Source organism: Acanthisitta chloris, unplaced genomic scaffold, assembly GCF_000695815.1.
Source record: "Acanthisitta chloris isolate BGI_N310 unplaced genomic scaffold, ASM69581v1 scaffold338, whole genome shotgun sequence".
Classification (NCBI taxonomy): Eukaryota; Metazoa; Chordata; class Aves; order Passeriformes; family Acanthisittidae; genus Acanthisitta; species Acanthisitta chloris.
The window spans coordinates 63,690-89,947 of NW_008685123.1; the positions used below are offsets into that span (position 1 = coordinate 63,690).

At 40.3% G+C, this 26,258-nt stretch overlaps 1 protein-coding gene across 1 annotated transcript in view; it reads right to left on the reverse strand.

Moving 5' to 3' along the window:
* The window catches only part of TRIM66 (tripartite motif containing 66), a 31,768-nt gene extending 5,740 nt beyond the window's left edge, over positions 1 to 26,028 (reverse strand). The window contains exons 1-12 of the mRNA XM_009079589.1: positions 25,971 to 26,028; positions 25,430 to 25,559; positions 24,668 to 24,784; positions 22,826 to 22,940; positions 21,371 to 21,517; positions 21,128 to 21,245; positions 19,249 to 20,150; positions 18,112 to 18,273; positions 7,311 to 7,583; positions 6,870 to 7,095; positions 3,622 to 3,682; positions 2,333 to 2,507 (exon numbers count right to left, since the gene is read on the reverse strand). Of these exons, the coding sequence (XP_009077837.1) occupies positions 2,333 to 2,507; positions 3,622 to 3,682; positions 6,870 to 7,095; positions 7,311 to 7,583; positions 18,112 to 18,273; positions 19,249 to 20,150; positions 21,128 to 21,245; positions 21,371 to 21,517; positions 22,826 to 22,940; positions 24,668 to 24,784; positions 25,430 to 25,559; positions 25,971 to 26,028 (2,484 nt within the window). The remainder of the gene's footprint in view (positions 1 to 2,332; positions 2,508 to 3,621; positions 3,683 to 6,869; positions 7,096 to 7,310; positions 7,584 to 18,111; positions 18,274 to 19,248; positions 20,151 to 21,127; positions 21,246 to 21,370; positions 21,518 to 22,825; positions 22,941 to 24,667; positions 24,785 to 25,429; positions 25,560 to 25,970) is intronic.
* Positions 26,029 to 26,258: the final 230 nt, after the last annotated feature.

Below are 26,258 nucleotides of genomic sequence, written 5' to 3' on the forward strand. Positions count from 1 at the left end.
TGCCACTGGCTGGCCCAATCACCCTGGTCAAGTCATTTCCTCCACACAGAGTAGAATCATCAGATCACAGAATCATCAAGGTTGGAGGAGACTTCTAAAATCATCAAGTACAACCATTAACCTGCCACTCTGCTGTAACCACTAAACACTAAACTATATCATCCAGCACCAGATCCAGATGTCTCTTAAACACTTCCAGGGATGATGACTCCATCACCTCTCTGGGCAACCTATTTCAGTAAAGAGCCATGAGGTCACCCCTGAGTCTCTTCTCAAGGCTAAACAAACCCAATTCATAGAATCATAGAATTTTCAGGGTTGGAATGGACCTTGGAGATCATCTATTCCAAATGCCCCCTGCCATGGGCAGGGACACCTCCCCACCAGACCAGGTTGCTCAAGGTCTCATACAGCCTGGCTTTGAACACTGCCAGGGTTGGGTCCTCCATTACCACCCTGGACAACCTGTGACAGTGTCTCACCACCCCCACAGTAACTTTTTCCTAATATCTAGCCTAAATTTCCCCTCCTTCAATTTGAATCCAATATCCCTTGTCCTGTCACTGCAGCTCCTAACAGAGTCCTTCTTCAGCTCTCCTGTAGGCCCTTCAGACACTAGAAGGCTACTATGAGGTTTCCACACAACCTTCTCTTCTCCGAGCTGAACAGCCTCAACTTCCTCAGCCTGTCTTCATAGGAGAGATGTTCCAGTCCTCTTAGCAACTTTGTGGCCTCCTCTGGACTTGTTCCAACAGTTTCATGTCCTTCTGATGTTGAGGACACCAGAACTGTATGCAGTATTCCAGATGGGGTCTCACAAGAGCAGAGTAGAGGAGGAGAATCACCTCTTTTGACCTACTGGTCACACTTCTTTTGATGCAGCCCAGGATTCAATTGGCTTTCTGGGCTGCTAACACACACTGCCAGCTCATGGTGAGTTTCTCATCTACCATCACTCTCAAGTCTTTCTCCTCACTGCTGCTCTCAATTCCTTCCCCACCCAACCTGTAGGTGTGCCTGGGATTGCCATGGCCCAGATGTAGGACCTTGCACTTCATTTTGTTGAACTTCATGAGATTTGTATTATTCCACCTCTCAAGCCTGTCAAGGTCCCTCCGGATGGCACATCCCTTCCCTCCAGCATGTCGACTGCCCCACACAGCTTGGTGTGGTCAGCGAACTTGCTGAGGGTGCACTCAATCCCACTGTCCATGTTGCTGACAAAGATGTTGAACAGTATCGGCCCCAGCACCAACCCGAGGGACACCACTCATCATTGGTCTCCACATGGACAACGAGCTGCTGACTACAACCCTGCGTGCGACCATCCAGCCAGTTCTTTATCCACCAAGTGGTCCACCCAGCAAATCCATGTCTCTCCAATTTAGGCACAAGGATTCTCTCAGCCCTTTCTTATACAACATGTTTTCCTGACCTTTTCTGAGCCTCACTGCCCTTCACTGGCCTCTCCCCACACCTCAGTGTCCTTTTTAAAGTGAGGTGTCCAAAACTGAACGCAGCACTCGAAGTGTGAGCTCACCAATACCAAGTACAGGATGACGATCATTTCCCTGGTCCTGCTGCCACTTTATTCTCGATACAGGCCAAGATGCCATTGGCCTTCTTGGCCACGTGCACAAGATTGGCTCATATTGAGCCACTGCTACCAGCATTCCCAAGTCCCTTTCTGACAAACACTCGAGCCACTCCTCCCCCAGCCTGTAGTGCTGCATGGGGTTGTTGTGTCCCAAGTGCAGGACCAGTACTGAGCCTTATTGCAGCTCATGCAGTTGTCCTCCCCACACTGATCAAGATGGTCCAGGTGTCTCTGTAGAGCTTTCCTACCCTCAGGCAGATCCACACTCCCACATAATGCAGCATGGTCTGCAAATTTACTGAGGATGCACCATGCCATCAGAAATTCCTGTTTCCTTCTGTGGAAAAAAGCGCACACTCAAGACTCAAATGAAGCAATACAATATAAAGTTTTAAAAATCTATTACACTGTGATTCCTGGGATCAGTTCCTCACACACAAATATACATTCAGGACAGTTTGAAGTTATTTATCCTATTTTTGTAAGCAGATAGGTGAGTCAAGTTGTTTGCTAGAATACAAAAACACCACAGCTACCCAATCCCAGGGACAGAGTTCTCAGAAATGGAAGTATCAGGGAGCTACACAGCAGATTAAAAGCTGCATTCAGAAGTACCTGAGGGTGAAATGAATCAACAGACTTATTTACTGTATAGTAGTTTTCAGAAACTGTGGGTACAAACCAGTAGGAGGGAGAAGGGGAGAAGGCATGTAAAATCAGGGAAATTCCACTCACCTTCACAGACATACTTGAAGACCGTGTCCCACATTCAATTACCAGCAGGAAATTGCCCTCCTGCCCATTGTCCTGTGGCTGGAGCTTAAACACTGGGAGCTCCCCAACTTCTGATGCACATATTTTAAGACGTTCCAGTCGCACATAGGGGATCTTGTGCTCCTTAGGGCCAGTTCTGTAGTCAAAAGGACACATGGTTAAATTCAGCCATATTCCACAAAATTGTCCTTCCTACTCAGTTTCAAGATTTTTCACGCAATAATTTTGATTTTATTTTTGTGCACCTTTTCCTTTGCCACTGTGACTCTGCTGGCCAAACCCTCAAAATCTTGACATTTTTTCCATGCACCAATTTTTTAAGAAATGTGAATGCAATCACTTTAAATTAATCATATGTGGAATTCAAATTACTCATATGTGAGTAATGTGTATTAGTAACTTTTGTGCTAAAACTTTGCCCTGCTATGTATATTTTCTACAACTCCCTGACAGGGGATTGTAGAGAGGTGGGGGATGGTCTCTCCTGCCATGGCTGCAGGGAGAGGACTGGAGGGAATGGCCATGAGCCGAGACAGGGGAGAGTCAGATTAGATGTTAGGAGAAATGTTTTCCCTGTTAGGGTGTTCAGACAATGGTATAGGTGACCCAGGGAAGTGTTGGAGTCACCATCCCTGGAGGTGTTTTAGAAGTGTCTGGATCTGACACTGGAGGATATGAATTAGGGATATGGTTTAGGGTTTCGGGGCTACAGCAGAGTGGCAGGTTAGTGGTTGGACTCGATGATCTTAGAGATCTCCTCCAACCTTGATGATTCTATGATTCTATGATTTTTGTTTTAATTATCCCAGTTTAAGTCATGCTTGATGCTTTTAAGTGTGGCTGGCTTCAAGTAGGAACACAACACATCAATTTTAGCATTTTATCACACCACTAGCTGAAAACAAAGTTCTACAAAATTGTTAAGATATTGTTAATCCTATCCTCTTCCCATTAGATCTTTTAGGTTTACTTGGGACTTAACAGTTTCTAATTGTTCAAGGAAGATAAGTTTGCAAGTATTTGTTTTATTCTGAAGATTATACAGAATAACAGAAATAAATGCATTCACCACTTCATTTTCATTTTTGTTTTCAAGTTTAAGAGAGCACTTTACAACTTTCAGAGCTATTATCTATCAGGAATCTGGTATTCTTTTAAAGTTCTCCATTATCATTAAATATGACAAATTTTCTAAATACATGCATAAAATTTCACAGCCAGTGCCTTTGTATAAAAAAATACTCTGCTACCTGACATCCTGATTGCTTTTCATATCCATTTCAAAATGTTCCTTTTCACAGTTATTGGAATCTGGAACAGAAGATAAGAAAACGAATAAAATATTTATAATATCACAGGGAGATTAGGGTAGAAAGTACTTCAATATTCATGTACTTCTGAATGGTGTTTAATATGATATCATAAGTGAATTATGGAATCATTTCATCTATATGTATAGAAAATGTGTATGCTGTTTTCTGATCTGGTACAAAGCCTTTGTCTTTCCTTTTTTTTTTTTTTTTTGCTTTTAACCACAGCTTCTGTACTAAATACAAGGAGACTTTACAAAATATTTGGCTGAAATGGTTTCATTCCCAGAGAATTATATATGCACACAGCCATGTCACATTCATCCATATACATGGAACAACATAAGTAATCCTCTTTGCTATACGGCTTTCACTTGAGAAAAACAGACCTACTGAGGTCTGAACCCCTGAGGCTCAGGAAATCTCTGTGGTCTCCAGCTCCATGCTAAGAAGCTTCTGGATAATTCTAGTTACTTGAAAATAGAGAAAATTTTGTCTCCTGTCTGCCGCTGAGGGACAAAAGTGACACTATGCTTCTTTTCTATCCTCCTATGTCTGTAACATATAAACACATGAATTCTAAACTATCTTGTATAAGCATACAAGCAGCTGTAGCTCTCAACTGATACTAGACATAAGAGTAATAAAACAATACTGGGGAGATGGGATAGGGTAGAGATGAAGGCCCCAGGGGATGCCCTCATAAACACCAGTCCACTGACAAATTTCAGACTAACTCCTTCTTTTGTGAGGAGTTAGTTTGCCATAGCCAATACTAACAAGAAACAAACCTAATATGGTTATGTGGAGATAAGTGAAGGCCAGAAAAACATGTTTTGTTAAAGAAAATCTAGCTTGGGCCAAAGGTACCTAACCCATGGCTTGAGAGCAATGTGCCTCTAAGATACTCTGTTGTTCCCAGCCATGGGAAACACAATACAATCAAGACTGAGAAAAAAAGGTGCATTTCACATCACACCTAAGGCATTGTTCACTGTGATTGTTGCTCAGGTGAAGGGTGGTAGTCCTGACATGGACAGAATTACTAAAGGGTGATTGCACACAGCTGAAGGAGAAGCTTTTGTTGCAGTGTCAAACCAGAGGATGTTCCAGTGGTGCTGGGTTCCTAATATTAATCAACATTTCCATCAGCAACTTGGCCCATAAAATAACAGTACCTGAAAGATTTGTGAAAAACACCAAACTAGAGGGGTTGCAAACACTGTGGAGAATGTTTATAGTCAAAAATAGACCTTAGTACATCAGAGAGAAAAAAATCTCCTAAATCAGTAAGACTGAATTGAGATAATTGCATTATGCTTATGAGGGATCAGAGAAATGTAATCACAAGGGCAAAGAACTGGCTAGGGTACTGTTCAGTAAAGGAACTATGGGTTAATGTGGACTGTTCACTAGATGCGAGTCACCCACCTTAAGCTGCTGCTGCCAAAGAAAGGAATGTCTTCCCGCAGCATATTACCAGCAGCCAGGAACAGAAAGCACAAATGGATACTCTGGCTCTGCACAGCACCCCAGAGGCCTCAGCTGCAGCACTGCACTTGGCTGTGAGCAGCACTCCTTAATTGCAGAGAACCCACAATGGCACAGCAGCAATGAAGTGGTTTTGAAAAATCAAACTCCTGAACCACGAGGAGAGACTGAAACCATCAGATTTGTTTAGTCTAGGATAGAGAAGGGGAGGGGAGGGGAGGGTGTTTACGCAAGCCATGATAAGAAGAAAAGTGGCTGTAAGAGGGAAAAGGATGAAATTGTGTGCAATTTTTACCACATCCCTTGTGGCTAGGATAAGAAGTATTTTGTTTTAAATTAAGCTGAAATGTTTAGGTTTGATATTAGGAAAGGATGAGTCATTGGAACTATATACCAGAAGCAATGGGGTTTGGCAGCACAGCACTGCTGAAGCCACTAAGTCCTACAGAGAGCCACCAGCAGGGATAACATTGCCTTTGCAGCAGAATTAACCTCTCTCATTGGTGCACACTGCATATGGTGACTGCATGTCCTCAGGTCTCCCCTCACTGCATGCTGTTATACAGTGACAGCACAACAGGAATTGCTCACTCCTGATCCTTCCTTGTGGAAAGGAAGCAGCACTGAATTCAGTGCTCCAGGGTTTCCATCCTTTTGCACAACAGGCCCTGTGCTTTGTCAGAGAAAATCTGTAGCATCTGTTACAGTGAGATTCTGTATGTTGGTGCTGCTTTCTCTGTGTATTGGCACACAACCCAAACCAGATACTACAAAGCTGCTCCTCTCAGAGACACTTCAGCCTGACTGAGACACAGCTTTTTAGGGGTGCACCTGATTTTTACAACTCACACAAATGATTGTGGCATAATTGTCACAGTTTGGCATAGGACGTAGAAGAGAAGACAAATACATTTCTGCGGCTCACTGAGCTAGGCCTCCTTTGTACTAATTAGAATTCTCTGAATAAAAATACAGCACAGAGATAGAAATATTTATTCATCTTTTATAGAGAAAAGCAGCCAAATATTGGCATAAGTCACGGGATAACAGCTTGATCCTGCAATCCCTTGCCTGCATGAATAGTCCCATTGACTTTCAAGTTTGCAGGAATGAGGCTTTACAGTGTAGCACAAGGATGTTGGCAATTTGCCCATGAAAAGAGTTAAGTAAAGTCTAATTCTCCATTAGACTGAAGAAATGGGCCTTGGCTGAAGTGAATGTTCCACAGCAGACAGAGCCAAGCAAAAGCACACACTGTGCAATGTATTAACCCAACAAAAATTTGGTATGCTGCTGATGTGAAGGACTTAGCAGAAGGCACATTACATTTTGGAAGTAGTTTTTTTTAAATTGAATTTGGACCCTTCAAACCAGCTCTTCAGTAGTCATAACTGCAGGTCTCATTAACTGAAGAGCTTCTCAGAGAACTAATACTCCAGGTACTTCACACAGACACACTCGTTTCTGGTTCACAGATGAAAGATGTTACAAATTCAAAGCATATCATTTCCATGTTTTTCCTCCACAAATGAGATCAAACACACTTTTCCATTGGATTAAGTACTCTGATAATATTTGAAGCCTGCTAGAAAGACACATTTACATGTAAGTATATTAACAAGCATACTGCTTTGCAAAGCTTGCAGTGCACAATGCTAAGACCAAAAACCTAAGTGGAATAATTAAAAGCCTGGTACCTTCTTTGCTTCTAAGTTGTCCCAGTCTGGCATTCACGGGCAGGAAAGCAGTATTGCTGAGTAGTTCAGTAGAAGTGCAATTTTGAGATCTTTTGATTGAAAGATTAATAGGTTCTTCCATCACTTTTTGCATAGAAAGAGTTAATTCATTAACTACATCTTGCCCAGCAGTAGCTGGGCTGTTTTCTAGAAGACAATCTACAGTATTGAAGTCTTCATTTTCCAGCTGCAGGGGGGGGGAGGGGGAGGGGAAGAAACACAAATTTTACTATTAGTTTTCTTTCTTTCCATGGTAAGAAAATCATTTGTGATCAGTTTTCAAATACCAGATAAGAAAAACTTTACTTATTGAAAAAGCTACCTTTGACTGATTGATTAATAATAACATGCTATATATGAAAGTGGATTCCCTCTCAGTACAGGAGTTTAAGTGATTCCTACCTTGCATTTAGTACTGCCCTGGAGTGCATCACCTGGTGCAAGGCCAGCAGCAGCCCCAGGGCTCGGGTCACTTGGAGCTCTGCCCAATGCCAGGCTGTAGCTGGGCACTGGCTCTGGTGGAGTATTACAGTGGCAAAGGGCATTTGGGATTGGGCCAAGTGTTACAGCAGCTGCACTTTTCATCTGTGGATCAGCCGAGCTAGATAGCCTTGTTGGAGGTAATTCCATTTCGAAATCGTTGGAAAAGTCCACAATGCTGAAGGATGCTGAACACTGGGGAAAACAAAAAGGAAAAAAGCCAAATATATTAATAAGCTTTTCAGCAGCAAAATGATACTGTTCTTTCTATAATAGATGAGATACTCTGTTTCAGCTAGACATAAAGAAACAGTTGTGTCATGAAGGCTCTAAGTATCTATAGTAATACAATACTATTTCCAAAAGCTTTAGATTTTCCTCCATTAAAACTGAATACTGGAAAACGAGACAACTAGGTTACACTTCTGTGATTTACAAAAAGCATCTTCTTTAGATCGGTCCAAGGGATCCTGATTTTTTAACTCCTACAATGAGTGAGAAATTAAAGCATGTAGAATACTGTACCAAATCAAGCCTTAATACAAATCCTACTAGCTTCCATTAAGCTATTCCAGATAAATAAGATCCAAAACAGAAATTTTATCACTTTATTAAAAAGGTCATCATATAATTTTATTCAGAAAAAAAGATTCCAAAGAAATAACTTATCTGGCACAAGTGAATGAAGCTTTTTCCTGTTAACAATGCTGAAAACTTTATGCTAGTTAGTGAGTCTGTCCCATTAAAACCTAAGGCATTTGCTCTTTAAATGTCATAGTGTGAATCCAGAGACATCCTACATGTACTAATAAGGATGTACATGTCTAGTTTCCAAAGAAAGGGAGTATTTACTGAAATTGCAACATGCATTTTCTACTGTCTCATGATTCGTCACTATCAAACCCACAGAGCTACTGTTGTGTAAACCAAAGCAAATCCACCCATCCAGGTGACTTCCTTAAGCTGCCTTACATCCAGGAATGTGTGACTGTATCGAAAACAGGACTCTTCCAGCACCCATATGTGGCAAACATAAGCAGTTTTAAGAAGCATGCAGATCTGTATCATTTGAATATGCAATTTTTCCTTTAATTTCATTATAGTTTGTTGGTGTTTCACCCTTGATAATTGACTGAATATATCCTTTTCATATGACTACAGTACAGTAAGTAGCACTCATTTTAACATAAATCAAGACAGAAGAAATAAGCTGATTGCATCTGAATTAGAGTTTAAACTCAATGTAGCACTTATTTTTCTGCTAAGAGCCTGTGACTGAGAAGTGAATCTGAGACAGGACCCATTTCTTAGCTCTAATTAGTACTTTTCTCAACTTCTACTCCATTTTGGATTTTGATACCTTTGTCCATCCTAACCCCACAGTGGCAATGACAGCAGCCTAGATTGAGCTGCCAGTTGTGCCTGTGTAAATCCTACATAATGCAAAATCAGTCTTGAATTCCCCTGCTTGCAATGCACATCAGCTCTGTGCTACAAGAACAATCTGCCCACAGACACTAATTTTCACCTAAGGATGTAATTTAATTCCCTTTTTGTCAATTTGCAATAGATGCTACAGTGGAAGCTTTGCTTGAACAGTGACCACTTATTTTGATGAGACAAAATAGCCTGCATTTGGGACAGAAGGAGGTTAACTCTCCTGCAGTGCTAGGCAAGGTTTGTGCCATCCTACCATCATGCAGTTCTCCAGTGAGTCTGCTTTAAATAGTCACTTCATGTAGAAGGCATCCCAGAGAGCACTGGGTCTGTGCAGCCAGACTATTGGTCATTTTCCTGTTCTTGAGTCAAATTAACACCCCTGAATCTAAGCTCTCTGAGCTACAACAGCTTCTTGGAAGCAGCTGGAACTTGACAAACCTGTTCTTCCTACCTTCTATTTGAGGTGAAGACTAGAACACAGCAAATGAGGAAATGTATTGGTGGAGGTACAAGTTGCCATACAGTCTGTCTGATAGAGCAATCCTAAGAATACTGAGATTTCAAACCAAAGTTATATATGTAGGTCAGAAAGGAATTCAGCTTTCATGGCCACATATCCTAAAGAAGTCCACAAAGATCAAAAATGCTTATTTGCTGCCATAACTTGCTTGTGACAGGTTCTTGCACATGGAGTGACAAATGTGGACTATCAAGTACACATTTTCATTTTCATTCCATCACTCTTTTTATCACTAACTTTCTTAGGATGATAAAATAAACATGTGAATTGTTCCCATATCACTTACAGAAAATAAAACAAATAAGCAGAATTGAAATGAACAGATGGACTGTAATCAGCCCTGCCTTTTCCCCTTATTTTGAAGTCCATTGTGAGTGTTAATTAAGTCCCTGTGAGGTACTTAAATCCTTGTTTAGTCAGATTCTCAAAAGCACCATCCACAAATCCCTGAGTCAAAAGGAGCTACCCAATGCCATGCTCCATTGGAAATGTGCATGCTGAGGCACACACGTGGCAGGCACACCACCCAAAGCTTCATAGAGAGTTAGCTGGAGATCTTCTGGCCATTCCCTTCTTCTAATCATCATACAAACCTTCCTTTACTCATTTACAAGTCTGTGCTGTCATCTGTTCTGTACTGAGACCCAACCCTGTGAGACCTGTCTGTGTGTACACAAACACACCTCAGGTGAAATGTTAGCCCTACTAAGGCAATGGTAGGATTACTCCAGGCTTCAGTCAGCCAAGCTTACTTACTGGGAGTAGTTGTGGGGATGACTCCTACTGAAGAAAAAAAAGAGATAGACACATACATAAGATTTTGTCATAACTAAAATTTTCATAAAGGTGAAATTCAATTGCATTATATGGCTATATCTTTTTGACTCTTCTAACCAGTATCAGTTTCTCCAGAGATCTTTTTAGATTATATAAGCCAACGTAAAACCTTAGTCTTGTTAAAAAGAAAAAAGAATAATGAGGCCATCAAACTGCCATCTGTCTTTCCCTTGGGGCAAAAGTTAATTTTGTGGTTATTTTAATGATGAAGCAACATTATGATCTTTCAGTGCAAAATATTAAAACTCACAGTTAAGAACAGACACATTCCATTCTGATCCATGAAGCTGCTGTCAAGTGTGAAGTGAACAATGCACTGGGAACAAGGCTCATTAATAGCCTATTAACTCACTCCCTAAAATAATCATTTCTTTTGCCATTAGCAAAAATTTCTCTTTTCCCTTGACAGTTCAGCTAGTTTTTGCAAATGGGATGCCTTTAAAGAATTTATCTCTGTTTTATAAAAGCTCTATTGCTTTTACATTGCACCGTTTGAACAACAACAAGCATTAATTATGCTCTTGGGCAGAGGGTGGCTTCAGCTGTAGGTTAATTTTGAACTTTTTGACATTTTAATGTACAGCCTGGCACATTGAACTACATCTGTGTCATTATAAATGGAACTCTCATTGTCTCATAATTAATTTTGGTCTGATGATCCTTAGAACATAATGGCAGCAGCTGCAGCACAACCCAAAATGCCTTCTACCACAAATTTCTTAGCTATGGTAGTGAAAGGTGAGAAGAAAGAACATGCAAAGTGCCTCCAGAGAACAAATAATAAACATATGGTTCAGTTCAAATATTTCTTTGATCACTGTTGCATTTAAAAAGGTCCAGTGTAAACATGCAGCACTAATACAGAAGAATTCTGAGAAGCAAATACTTACCTTGAAACAGTGGGATTAGGATTTGTTAGGATTGTTTTGGCAAAGTCTCAAGGCTGTTGACATTAAGTGTCACAGATAAAGAAAGCTAAAACTAGGAACCTCCAATTCTCTTTGCTATAAGAGAAATAACACGCTGCAAATGGTTGCAGAGTAATGAACGGCTGCTATTAAGTGGAGCAATCCCCCTGGCAGCTCATTATGCTAGAAGGTTAAACAAATGTACTACTCCAATCCAGTTGCTTAACTCACCACACACAGCAGCAGTGATAACACAGGCTACACATGCTTCCAATTCGTATTTCCCAGTTTCAGAATAGAATCCAAAGGATTTCCTTTCCAGTTTTATGAGAAAAAGAATCCAAATCTTCCTTAACATTTTGTCTGAATAAACTGCAGCTGGCTTAAAGCAGAAGGAGGAAGAGATTGTGTGGAGCAAGCAGCATCATGTTTTATTTATCCTTTTTTTTCAGGTCAAAGGAAAAAGGTTTTATTAAATTAACATTCTGGGAAATATACCTAATTGCATTAAGCATGAATGCATTTGTGCTATAAGCAGCTCAATTCTGTAACACAAAATAAATACTCTGTTACTTTCGGAATTTACAGGACCCTAAATTCCATGCTGTTAATATTTCCTTCATCACTAATTGCCCTAAAATTAATAGCAATAAAGGGAAAAAACAGCAACAACAAACCCACTTTGGTCCCAAGCTCAGATTTGAAGTTATAGTGTTGAATATTAAATTATTATTACTTTCAGTCACTAAGTAATCACAACATGCTCTGTGCAATACTAACAAAAAATAAAACGTGTACTCTACCCTCCAACCCCCTCCCACAAATTTCACACGCTTTTAAGGATAAAAAAGAAAAAGAAACCAACAAAACCACCCCAAACATGCTAGTTAATGCATTGCCCCCAAGATGGAAGAGGAGCCATTAATAAAGCTTAGGACAAATGTGCTGGGGTAAAATACCCAAGAATGTCACCAACCGCAGACTGAGTTCAACTGTTCTCTCTGATAATCCTGTAGTAACAGCAGCACTGGCATGTCAAAGACTAGAAATTCATGTGTCAAGTTCTAGGAGAGGCTGAGAGGTTCCACCATGAACTGTTAACATAGCGACAGTTAACCTTGCACAAAATGCCACCATTGCATATCATTGGAATAAAAGAGAAACCTCTCAGAGTGCTCTGAAGAGTGCTCCTTGGATGGCATGGAATATTTTCTAGCATTTCCTCATTTCAGGTACTTTATGGTGCTTGAGACAAACAGAGCCTTGAACTAAGAAGTCGGGACTTATTGCAAATCAAAAAGAACAATACAGAAATCACCATTATAGCACTATATGATGTTTCCATGTGCTTACACTTTCATTTCTATTTCTGGTCACCCTGTCTCAAAAATTATTTATCAAAACCACAAAGTATATGGAAAATGGCCACAGACATAAAGGACCAAAGTATAGAATGCTTTCCATAAAAAAAGAAAGCAAAAACCCAAAAATCTCTAGAGAGACAAATGATCACTTTTCAGCTTTGAAAAGAAACTTTTGCAAGTAAATTCAATATAGACCTATAGAATATGGATATTAAGGTGGTAAATACAGTGATATTTCATTGCTTTTTCTAACTCAAGAACTAGAAGGCATCTGACTGAACTATCAGGCAACAGACTTAAAGTAAGCAAGCAGAGGAACTTCTCATGCAAAACTTAGTTGCTGTAGAGTGCTCATTTTTTGAGACCAATAGGACTCATAAAATGGATTAGACAAATTCACAGAGGACAGGGCCATGAAGAGCTCCAAAACACAATTGTCTGGGTGCAGCCTTCAGTTCAGAAAGTCCCTAAAGTGCTGGTTTTTCAGAAGCTGGGATAGCCTATCATCAGTTTAGATTTGTCTGTTTCATTTACCCTTTCCTGAGGATCTGCTATTGGCTAAAGCTATAAATGATTAGACATAGCTGTTCAGAAATAACTCAGTAATACAGTGCATGACATATTCAGAGATCCACTTCAAGCAGGAAGTGAACCAATATCTCAAGGGGAGAAACCCTCAAAGATTGCTAAGGAACATAACCAAATCCGAATTTGCCAAATGCTGTCCAATCTACTCAAAACTGAGCACTGTCTCAGAAGGCAGAACCATGCATGTTCAAGCCACTTAGGCTTTTAGGATGAGTGGGGAGGATACAGAATATTCCACTGCCCAGGACCCAACTCAACAGCTGGACCGGACAAGGAATTGTCCATCCCAGAAGTAAAGGTCCTGCTTCAAACTACAGAAAGAGGTGCACTTACAGAGGCTGAGAAGGAGAAAGGTTCAGCTGGCCCTGCAACAACACCAATGTCTGTTGCAGCAGTACCTGAGGCTCAAACTACAAATTTGTGCTATAGGTGTAATATAATCATGATATTTCTTCAAATACCAGGAAAGGCCTATAGACCTGTTGCTCATCAGAGCCAGAAATTACAATTATGTAAGTGTAAACAAAACAGAGTTTGTATTCCCTTTATTACACCTGAAAACACAATTAAGCTCAAAATACCTTATTATTCTCACCTCTGTTCCAGAAGAGATGACCTACTCAGTCCTATGTGCAAATTAACTTGATATCATACAATGTAAAAGGAACAAGGGGACCATATCATTGCAGAAGGTTGGTAACTTTCCACAAAACTCTTAATCTAATTGAGTACTCACTCCTTCACAACTCAGCAATTCAATAGCTTATGTAAAATCTGACTGCTAGAGCTTGGCACAATGCTGTGGAACTGAGGCACAGGTATCACAAAAGTAATTGTGAAACTTGTTCTCTGTCTTGCTGGAAATTCTTACTGGAGAGGTTAGGTATTTGACTGGCATGGAGATGGAACAACTTCACAATCCAGAACAGAATTCCTGGCTACATGAGTGAAGTATACTGACAGGGGTGTGTAAAGAGAAAATTATATCCATTTTTCACAACGAAAGAAAACTTTAATTTATTCTGTTGCATTCTTAAAAGGTGCTAGTCAAGGCCAAAAATTAAGCTAAGTGTAGTACTTATATCAAACAATCAATGGTCTAAGTATAGAAACATTTATTCTGCACAAAAATATTAATTCACAGAGAAAGAATAGTTAGAAGAATACACAAGACAGAAAGGCTGACAAAATATCACCATTAATGCTCCGAAAACAGTGGAACAAATGAGAACAAGGCCACTCCTACCTGAAGTTACACGTTTAGAGACTATCCTATACATGTGCATATAGGGCAAGTGAGCACAGACAGGAATTACTCTGAACTTGAAGACAGTAGTAGCCTTGGTGTCCATGTCTGTGACTGACACCACTTAGAAAACAGAATCACTGAATGTACAGAGTTGGAAGGGAACCATGAGGGCCATTGAGTCCAACTCCAGGCCCTGCACAGGACATCCCTGAGAATCACACCATGTGCCTGAGAGTATTGTCCAAATGTCACTTGAACTCTGTCAGGCTTGGTGTTGTGACCACTGCCCTGGGGAGCTGTTCCAGTGCCCAATCACTCTCTGGGGGAAGAACAATTTTCGAATACCCAACCTAAACCTCCCCTGACAGAACTTCAGACCATTCCCTCGGGTCCTGTCACTGGTTGCCAGAGAGAAGAGCTCAGTGCCTGCCCCTTCACGTCCTTTCATGAGGAAGTTGTATACAGTGATGAGGTCTCCCCTCAGTCTCCTCTTCTCCAGCTGAATAGACTGAATGATCTCAGCTGCTTCTCATACAACTTCTCCACAAGGCCATCTTTGTTGCCTCCTTTGAACACTCTCCAATAACTTACTAGCTTTCTTACATTGTGGTGCTCAAAACAGCACACAATATTCAATATTAACCCTACTGTATACAACTGGAAAGCCAAAACTCTGCTGCACAGGGAAGTTAAATTGAATTTTTGTCCCGATAGATGGTGAAATGCAACGCACAAGGACATTTTACAAATGTGTGAAGTGTTTCATCCTTGTTTCTCTACTTCTGCTTATCAATAACCAGCTTTAAATATAAGGGCCAGAAAACAGTACTCATCAGAGTAACTTCAACAGGTGCTCTTTGATCTCAAAGGCACTCACATGGCATATGAGTGCCTCATACCATGGTGTAGCAGCTGCACTAGCACTTCTCTGGGATGATCTGAATAACACACTTGTGATACCCCCATTTATAAGTAATGTTGTAAACCCAAACTATTAATAGCACCTTCTCTATATTAATTCACACATAAATATGATCCTGTATGCAGACAATTCATCTAGTTATCGGTCAGTAATATCAAATGCATACCATAAACATGTTTCAAAATTAATGCATAGATGTTTCATTGCATGAGCAATTGAGCTTTGCCCTCTCCAAAATAAAGGAAACCACTGAGCTGAGGAAGGTTTTATTATTTATTTTTTTTGACAGGTCTTGACAAACATATCACTAAACAGTTAGTTCAGAGTTCTGCTACATCTAGGTGCATGCTGCTTCCTCTTTAATGGAAAAAATCTCAGCAGTCAGAGAATTCAGTACTCCACTAGGAATGCTGTGCCCAAGTGAAGGCTGTCAGGAGTTCAGCAGAACTGCAACACAAGTTCAACACTGATTATTCTTCTAAAGACAGAACCCAGTTCTTCCCCAGGTAGCAATTTTTTCTACCATATTTTCCAAGGGCAGTATTTCAGATTTGTCCACGTTCACTTTTCCCATGTCCTCCAAGAACCTGAGAGATATTAAATGTTCTGAATACAGGGCATAGGAGAGTAAATGGGCAAACACCTATGCAGAAATATTTTTCTGGAGATGAGTGTGAAGATATTTAATCAGGTGAAACAGAGATGAGAATAAATAGATACATTCCCTTGTTCTTAAACAGGAACTGATCTACCATTTAAACCTAGGTTTAATCCAATTGTCAGCAAAAGCAGTCAGACATCTTTAAAGAGCATTCATGAAGAATATATTTCAAGGGTTCCTTTACTGTGTTGTTTCCCTTCATCATTTCTAATTAACCACTACCAGAACTGTCAGTACATTATGTCTTCTACATTATCCCAAACAGCTCACTAGAAGAGAAGAATACCAGTAAAGATGGGGTACAATAGCTGCTGAATGTTCTCATTTCTTCCAGAGGTACCAGGAAACTAGTCAAAAAAACAGACACCCTGTGCTTTCTGCACAAGAACATACCCTTCCCAACACCATTAGAAAAATTCCCTTTATTTTTTCCTAGGAGTATCCTCCTCTTTCCACCTTCTCAACTTCTACAGCAATAAATCAGCCCTTCTTCCTTTATTACTCCTCCTTTTCCCATTAGACTCCACAAGGCTCTCTCTCTTGTAAATCTGCTTCCATTTTCTTCCCTCTTTGTGACTTTTCTTGTTTAGGTGGTTGGGAATAACCTTCCTTTACAGGTCCAGAAGACAAAGGACAGATTCTTCAACATGCATGTAGAAAAAGCCTCTGAAAGTTAGTTGATTAGCATCACCATTCACCTTCACAAATAGCTTTGAAAGCATGCCAACATTATAAGAAAAGGATGTGCTCAGATTCATGGTCTCACTCAGGTCTTAAATACACATCAATTTTTACCTCTGTTCCCAAAGAGGTATTATCCTAGAAAATCTGCATAGCTTTCCTCAGTCTTGTGCCATGTCATCAGAGTTTAAGGGAGATCTGCTTCACATGTGTCAGTTCTGAGACAAAGATCACTGCCTCAGAATGTTGTGATACCATCAGCCTGATCCAGAAATTCCAGTACATTTACAGGATTAAGTTAGCAATTGTAGATTTCTTTGCTGGCTTTAAATCTGATCTGCATGCTGCTTCCAGGCCCTCAGCAGTCATTACCTTTCCATGGCTCTACAACTCCCAAAGGGATCTGCAACAATTCTCTGAATGGGTATTGCATCATAAACATGTTCAGTCAACAAAGTTATATGCTAAAGAAGGAAAATATAACTTCATTTTTGAGACTAGTAAGAAAAGACAAGTAATTCCACAATATTCCAGACACAAATTCCAAGAAAAAATATCCATGAAAGACTTCTACACTGTACACAAAATGAGTCATGCACAAAAGTGCCAAACAGAATATGATGTGCTATTTGGAGTGTTTCAAACAAACAGTAGAGAGAAGTAAAAGGCAGCTGCATTGCTTCAAATGCATAGGTGGTATCCAGAGCCAGCAAGGATCTACTGATAAGGATTAGCTTTCCTGGTTTTGTTTATGCTGCTTCTTCAATGGTCAAGGCCTCAGAGTAGGTGGAAGGATCAAAACCTGGCTGTGTTATGTGCTAAAATATTCTAGATACAGAAACTATGATTTTTCTGCTTATACATGAACAAGGAGAAGGAGTGTAGCAGAATTATATCCCTTTCAGACACCACACCTTCAGTAATAATTAGTGTTGTTATTTCTGGGGCAACTATTTTGAAGGATTTCATCATCAGCTCTGACATTCCCCTCCCTATCAAAACCTGGCTGTGTTATGTGCTAAAATATTCTAGATACAGAAACTATGATTTTTCTGCTTATACATGAACAAGGAGAAGGAGTGTAGCAGAATTATATCCCTTTCAGACACCACACCTTCAGTAATAATTAGTGTTGTTATTTCTGGGGCAACTATTTTGAAGGATTTCATCATCAGCTCTGACATTCCCCTCCCTTCCCTTCCTAATAGTTAAATCCCTAGACATACAGGCTGGACAGCATCTACACAGTGAAGAAATAGATCTTCTATTTATTTACCAGTTCATGCTTAGCAATCATGCCAGCGAGACCTAAACACTACCAGCTCACAGAACAGCTGCTGATCCTGGCTCCAGCACAGTGTGTAGGCACCTTACTGGGAGATGCACATGAGATCAGGCTGTGACTGTCTTCCAAGATTTACAAGCCATTTTCTCAACTTCTAATGTATTTAAACTTTTTCCCCCCATTGCAAATTCCAATGCCACATTGTATTCAATATTATTAAATCATGTTCACCCTTTAAAATTGCTTTTTGAGAAAAAGTTCTTTATACCTTTCTCACTGGACGGAAGGCTGATTGCTTCAGGGTGCTCTCAGGGGAGTGACTGTGGACGCTGGTTTCTTCATCTAGTGACTGTGACAGGGAGGGACTATCACTTTTAGCAAGAGGAATTACAGGTTTCTGGGCATCAGATTCTGCGGAGCTCTCACAGACCTACAAATCACAATTAAGCATTTGTGCTTTCAACATCTCAGAAAGAAAAATGGTAAGAAATTTACATCCACTCACAGCATTCATATTATGTCAAGTCCAGAATGACTCTAAAACAACAGACATGTTTAACCCTAAGGAGACAGATAAATGAATAGAGAAAGATTTCTTCCAAACATTAATGAATTACCAAAAACCCAAAACCTATCAGTAAAGTTGCTGAAATATACAGCTATTCACAAAGCCTGCAGTCTGCCCTTACAGGTAATCCACTTCCAGAACTATTCAAGGTGGCAACCCCATAGAGTTTACACAATGGGAAAGTCAAAGACCACTTTCTGCTGTAATCCTCACTGTTTTGGATGAGTTTCAAAGACAACTTATTGTGCACCTTATTTGCCTTGCAGTTTGGGTGCTCACCACCAAGCACTGTCCCTCTTTCAAAAGCAGGACTCTTAGTGACAGAGGAAAGGGGGAGAAATGAGCCCTGCTGACAAAACTAGCAGAACAACATGTATGAATGCTGATGCAAATCTCAAAGGACATGGTGCAGCAGCAAGAGCAGTTACTAGTAGAACAGCAAATAACTCTCAGACCAAAAAATAGTTGTCTTCACTCTCTTTTCAATAATAATTCAGAATCAAATATTTTTCAAGGATACAGGGCTTAAAGTTTCTGGTAAAGTACAGTTGAAATGGAGAGTGAGACTACTGCAGTCTTCCAGTTACCTACTTACAAAGGAGGAATGATGGTGCTTTTATTCTCACACATGCTGCTTGCCTTGTCTATCCAGGTTTTTATGCACTACTTTACTGAAAATTTTGGCCCAATTGCAACCAGGCATGAAGCCTCTGCTGCATACATAGTCAACAACAGAAAGTTCAAAGAAATACACGAAAGCTCAAAGGTGTCTCTCATTTCTGAGCTTACATTGACACAATAGGAAACACAATGGGGAACAACTTTTAGAGAACTTACTTGTGCTTCATCTTGGATTTGTTGCTGTGCTGGGGCTGGCTGCCTCACTATGTAGTTGATTTGACCAACTATGGTCTGTTGGACATGTTGAGGTGGCTTGGCTTGGTTCAGCTGCAAGCTGGACTGTCCCTGCGCCTGCAGAAGAAGCTCCAGATCCTTTTTCATCTCCTCGAGTTCAAACTGGTGGTGCATGATGTCTAGGCTCTGTTGGATGACTTGTTTGTGGGTGTTCTCATTCTGACCTGGAAGTGGTGATGCTAGTGGCAGCTGCTGCTGCTGCTGCTGCTGCTGCGGAGGTGGCTGCACCAAGTGGTTAGATTTTATCTTCTGGAGGTGACCGAGTTGCACTTGCACAGTTGATGTCTCCAGAGATGCCTCTGTGTGCAATGGCTGCAGATGGCTCTTGTGAATCTGCTGAGCCTCATGTGATACAACAGCATAACCTGGGGGTGCAGCTTGCTGTGGCTGCTGGGATGGTAAGGGCTTTCCCAATCTCCTGGACACATTCTCTGGCTCTGACAGAGAATGTTGTTCCTGCCCAGTATGTGTTAGCTTCACAGGCTGGGGGGCCCTTTGCTCTTTGTCATGCTGCTGCATGCTGTACTGCAGAGGAAAGTGCTGCTGGTGCAATTCGGGAGATTGTTGAAAGTTTTTATGGCGGTTTATGTCTTGGTATGAAGGCTGAGACTTGTTTGGGTGAGGAATGCTGAGGCAGTGAGAGCAACACACAGGTGCAGAACTCTGAACCACAGGTGGAAACTGATGTGACTGGGTACTCACAGGCACCAGCTGTGATGCTGATGAATGGTGCCCATGACAGAGAGAGGTTTGTAACTCCTGAATGTTTCCACAGAGTAGCACATCCGAGTGAGAAATGTGTTCACCTTCCATTGTGAAACCTCCTGGAATAAACAGCAAATTTACTCCCTCCTATGGTCTTGACAAATTTACACAATAAAAATAGTGAATGATGGTCATTTCCCTGTCTACATTTCAAATATAAAAGATGTTAAAATATCCTATCTAAACAGTCTGTCAACAGATCTTCAAGACAAATTTATCAATATTTTTTCAGTGATTTCCAGTCACACCAAACTCCCACTGATGTCAGTGGAACTCATGGTTGAATTACCAGCAAACGCTTTGAAAAATTGACCTTCACTTATTTTGTCTTGGATATGGCTTATACTTTCATTTTTTACTAAAGTATGAGCTTATCTTCTCATCCATACACACAGGTACAAAAGAGAAATTCCAGGGTGAAAGTGACAAAAATAAAAGAGATTGATGTTATACAGGTGAGACTTGTAAAAGGTAGAAATAGACATGACCTGTGAAATTATCTTGTCCATGCATTAAGTCAGAAGATTACTCTCTCCAAGACTTTTGGTAGTGTTTTACCCCATCTAGTTTTTAATATCTTAAAATGGGTAGAGAACAGATCTTTTAGACCACCGATCAGTCCACAGAACTGAATTTACTGTAAAAACCCACTGCAGTTGGGAAATTCATAGATGGTGGGAAACAAAGTCACAGTATGCACATTTGTTATATACATAACACTGTAATTATTATACAGTCAGTGTCTTAAAGCCACTTTTCTGCCTACTAATTTTAAGTGTCTCAACACTGCTCAGGTCCCTTGGCCACTAAGATACTAAAAGGATCTGACATCTAAACGTCTTTTAATAGGTGAACTGATGTAACTGTAGGGTAAAACAGGAAAGTTCAGCCACACTAACTTTTCTTCAGAACTATGACAGAAGGTTCAAAACTGGATGCCAAAACAAAAAAGGAGAGCCCTTTATTAGGGAAAGTACTGTATTGTCTATGTCTGTCTAGTCTAGCTTTGGGCACTTGCCTACTATGATTTTCTTACCCAAATTGGACAGTTGTTTAGTCCAGTAGGAGGGATCCCAAGTAAATCTGATCTTCAGAGGAGGGCCTATGTCTGTGGTACAGTTTGTCTCCAACAAGCGCTGGATCTGAAATACAATCTGGTGACAAATTAAAGAATGATGATTTTATTCACCATTACAAGATCATGAAAAATGTTGTATTTGAGAAACATTAAATCCTTAAAACAGTTCTACAATTGCTGCACAGTAAGTATTGATCTTACCAGCTCTTTACTGAAGAGAAATGGGATGCTATTTTTACTGCACACAGCCCAGCTGATGAAGTTCTGAACATGTTCCACCTGTCTGCTTAAGACCACAACACCTTGCAGTTGTTGCTCCAATTTCTGCTTCCTTTCACTGGTGATTTTCTGTTAACAATGTGAATCAGTAGGAGATAGCTGTCATTCTTCAGACACACACAATGCATACAATCATTGGCACGACATTATGCATTATTTGCAGCAACACTGTTCTTTGGCATCTCTTTAAACCACCAATCATAAAAAGAAAGCAAATCCTACCCAGGAGATATGTTTGAATTCAGGAAGAGTAATGATTTCCCCAGGAGCAAACAATCTGCATTATTCTAGCCTTGGTTTAACAGACTAATGTAACCCAAGAAAGCTGTAGAAGATGGATCAAATTTGCACCTGGAGCACAACAGAAGACACCCAAGGAAGAATATAAGAGGGGAAGAATGCAGCATTTCCTCAAAGCAGTCTTCCTGTCTCTGTGATTTAGGAGCCACAAAAACAGAACCTACATTATCACCCTCAAGGTATTTTTCTATGATTTGTTCGATTCCTTTTGAAACCATGCAAAATATATTGCTGCATGGAGTTCCACACTTATTTACCATTTATGTGAAGAACAACCTGCCCTCGTTTGATTTGAACCTGGCACCTGCCAATTTCATTGGATGCCCCTACATGCTCTTCAGCTGAGCACTGTGCCTATACTTTAAGTGTATGCACAGTTCAACTGTGGCTATAGATAACTCAGACAAACACTGAGATGTTGTCAGAACACATGAACACTGAATTTACTTCATGTTTAATACGACTGAAACAAGAACATACATTTCGCTTTGTTTTGCAAAGCTACTTAGCTGAGTAACCATATTTGAATCAGATATCTAAGTCCAAAGGTAGCCATCCCATGCTGAGTGCCTTGTCTTCCCAGTACCTGCTAAAATGACCCAAGAATAACCAAGAACTGGAAATTCTGATCAGCAATTTTTGTGCTCAGCACATTTCAAAATAGAATCATATATACTTCAACTGGACATCCCAAAATGAAAGAGTCGAAACTGCAGGTTATTATGGAAAGTAGACCAAAGAATCATTTTTGAAATAGGGTATTAACTGTGCTGCTAGTGAGCTCTTACAAATTCAACATTAAAACCAGAAGCTGGTTTGTGTTGTAAGTACTCAAAAGGTGTACACATATTTTCTGTGAATACATTAGAAAATATGGTTAACTCAACCATTTTCCCACTTCGTCCTGGATGTTTATCCACATAAAATTATGGAGGAAAAGAAAAAAAAAAGATTAATATTTGAAAATATAAGCAGAGGGACAATATGTCTCACAGTCTATATTCTTTCCATTGGTACTGGGATTAAATTTAATTTAGTTTAATTTCCCAAGGTATCAAATAAAATAGCCTCACTTACTTCAAGATGTTCAAGAAGGATGTTTGTTCGTTTATCAATTTCATTCATCAGAACCATCCTGGCCATTTTGATTTGGTTTTCTACCTTTTTGTACAAATGTTTCACTTCAAGCAACCTATGGGTAAGAGACACATATCTCTGGATGAGCCAACTGGTATGTCATTTAATTCACAGTTCAATAGCTGTTTGTTACAAGAACTGATCTAGCTATTGACAGAACTCCAACGAAAGTTGTATCATTTCCCATTAGTTCTCCCACACTTCTCTTCAAACATAGAATTATAGAACTTTTGGGTTGGAAGGGATATTCAAAGGTCATCTAGTCCAAACCCCCTGCAATAAGCGGGGTTACTTTCAACTAGACCATGTTGCTGAAAGCCCCATTCACCCTGGCCTTGAATGTTTCCGGGGGTGGGGCATCCACCACCTCCCTGGGCAACCAGTGTTTTACCACTCTCATCATAAAATATTTCATCCTTATATCTAGTCTAAATCTACCTTCTTTCAGTTTAAAACCATTACTCCTTTTCCTATCACAAGAGGCCCTACTAAAAATCTGTCCCTGTCTTTCTTAGAAATCCCTTTTAGTGCTCAGAGGCCACAGTAAGGTCTCCATGAAGCCTTCTCTACTCCAGGCTGAACAACCCCAACTCCGACAGGTGTTCCATCCCTCTGATCATTTTTGTGGCTCTCCTCTGGACCCACTGCAACAGGTCCACATGTTTCCGGTGCTGAGGACTCCAGAGCTGGACGCAGTAGTCCAAGTGAAGTCTCACCAGAGCAGAGGGGCAGAATTACCTCCCTTGACCTGCTGGCCATGCACCCTAGGATATGGTTGGCTTTCTGAGTGCACATTGCAAGTGAATGTCCAGCTTTTCATCCACTGGTACTCCCAAGTCCTTCTCCTCAGGGCTGCCATCAATCTCTATGCTCCAACCCCCAGGGGTTGCATCGCCTCATATGCAGGACCTTGCACTTGGCCATGTTGAACCTCAAGAGGTTCACACAGTCCCACTTCTTGAGCATGTCCAGTTTCCTCTGATAGCATCCCATCCTTCAAGCATGTCAACTGCACCATTCTGCTTGGAGTCATCTGCAAACTTGCTAAGGGTGCACTTGACCCCACTGTCTATGTCATTGATGAAGATATTCAACAGTCATGACCCCAATTCAGGGACACCATTTTTCACTAATCTCCGTCTGAAGACCGAACCTTGATCATTGCTCTCTGGATGTGATATGCTAATGCTGATTGATTCTCTCAAACATCATGCCAAGAACAACATTAATCTTTTTGTCAACAAATACACACAGAATACATCCAAAAACTTCTCACTTTAGCTAAAGTATAAATAGATTTGCACTCTTTCAAGGTGTTTGAAATGGTTTTATAAATGCAGAAGAGAGATCCAACAGCTACTAAATGCATAATTAGTAACTGAAATTCAGTTCATATAATGAAATATTTTCATTTTTTATTAGTCTTGACTGTGATTGCAGATTGTTTTGAGGTTTCTTGAAGAAATAAGCTATTTTAGAAATTATCTTTATTTCTAATATTTTCAGAATCTAGTTCAGAAACAGATTATACAAAGAAATCTTAACTCTGAAGTCAGCTGTCACATGCCTTATAAAGACTATGGAATAATGTATCACAGTGCCATGACTTGTCACTGCCACTTAAGCATGAATTGGAGATTTTTAATCTTCCTACTATTTCCTACCCTCCAACAAGAAAAAAAAATAAAGCAGCTGCATTTAATTCTGTTAACCTACATTTAGTGAAAATATTTTTGCATATCACCTGCTTTCATGGGGGAAAAAAAAAAGCATAGCAATTACCTGTCTTCAATCTGTTTAGCTGAAAGCTGAATTACAGTTTTTTTCTCTTCCACTTTAGTTATGACATTTTCAAGAATAACTCTCTGATTTTGCAGAGCTTCGTCAAGATGTCTGAACCTGTGAAAGAAGGGGATATTCTCACACCTTGTTTTTTTCATGTTCATAAGTAAACAACTTATCAGTTCATCAGTTTAGAGGACCAGCTGCCTTAATACCTGTCTGGACATGGTGCTCTGTTTCTTTCCTATTGCAGATGGCCTCTGTGACAGCTGAACTTTATCATCCCTCATATGGGCAGGCTCATGTCACAGAAAGTGTCACTGTATATAAACAATGCCTTACACGGCTCACACATTTCCACAGTTGCCTGTTTGAGTAACACATTTAAGCATTGGTAACTCCAGTCTTGTACAGTCATGAAGTCTTTGGTAAAGACAAACAGAAGTATTTGAGCCACGCTAAGTATTGAGTTCAACTTGTGCCTTTGAGCACAATCATGAGAACTCTATGTGTGCATGCACAGTACCTGGGCAGACAACACAACTGGGAAAGGTACACACTGCTGAGAACAGGGAGTGCCTCTGGGGGCAGTTAGCTGTGTTATATCGCTTGGGCATAAGACAACTAAACTGAATTTGCCACGGCTTTTAAGTTCAGATCAGCCTGCAACCTCAGCTGACAGAAAACATAGATGAAAAGTCTTTAATCTCAATTAGCTACAGTTCTAGCCACTATCACGATTAAGCAATCAGTGTGTGGTACCTGTGTTCCTTATGATCTGTCAGAAGGCAACTGCGGCAGGTAAGGGTATCGCAGGTCTCACAAAACAGCTTCAGTGGCTCTTGAGTGTGCACTGGACATAAAGAAAACTCTCTTGCTTCATCTTCAGTTGCTGAGGAGAATAAAGCAAAGGTGTCACTGACAAGGATTACTATTAGTGTTCAGAAACCAAATTCTCACTATTTTGTTGAAAGTCTTGCTGATATTTTTAAAAGAGGCAGAACCTGGAACCATCTGATTGTGTAAAGCAAGGTGTGTTTATATTTTTCCCTGGCCTTATATGTCCTACAAACTGAGCACATCAGAGGGGTTCAGAAACAACCCACAAATTCCTATTTTCCTTCGAACTCTTATTAATTTTAAGTATCTCTCATGATTTGGGGCACCTGCCTCACCATTTTGAACGCCCTGGTCTGGCAAACCACTCAACAAAACTGTGTTGTAAAATGCAGAATAACAAATATATTGCACAAACCATCAGTCACAACAGAAGCAAGGAAATCCTTTGCTCTTAAAAAGTCACATGAGCAATTCCCTTTCAAATTTGTGTTTCTTGTAATGCAGTTCATAAACCTCAGCATCTATGGCTGATATTAGGCACTAAAATCTGTTCTTAAAAGGATTTTCTAAACAGTAATGTGATGAAGCGTGAGAATGGACAGTGGAAGTTCTAGTGCAGTCTATTCTTGCCTTCTTTCCTGAATGACAGAGTCATTTTAGAAAAAAATGAACAGTCAACGAAAGAATGTCAGAGGGAAAAAAGCTAACCCATGGCAAAGCAAACCCCTGCCACTGAAGTTAGATATTCACA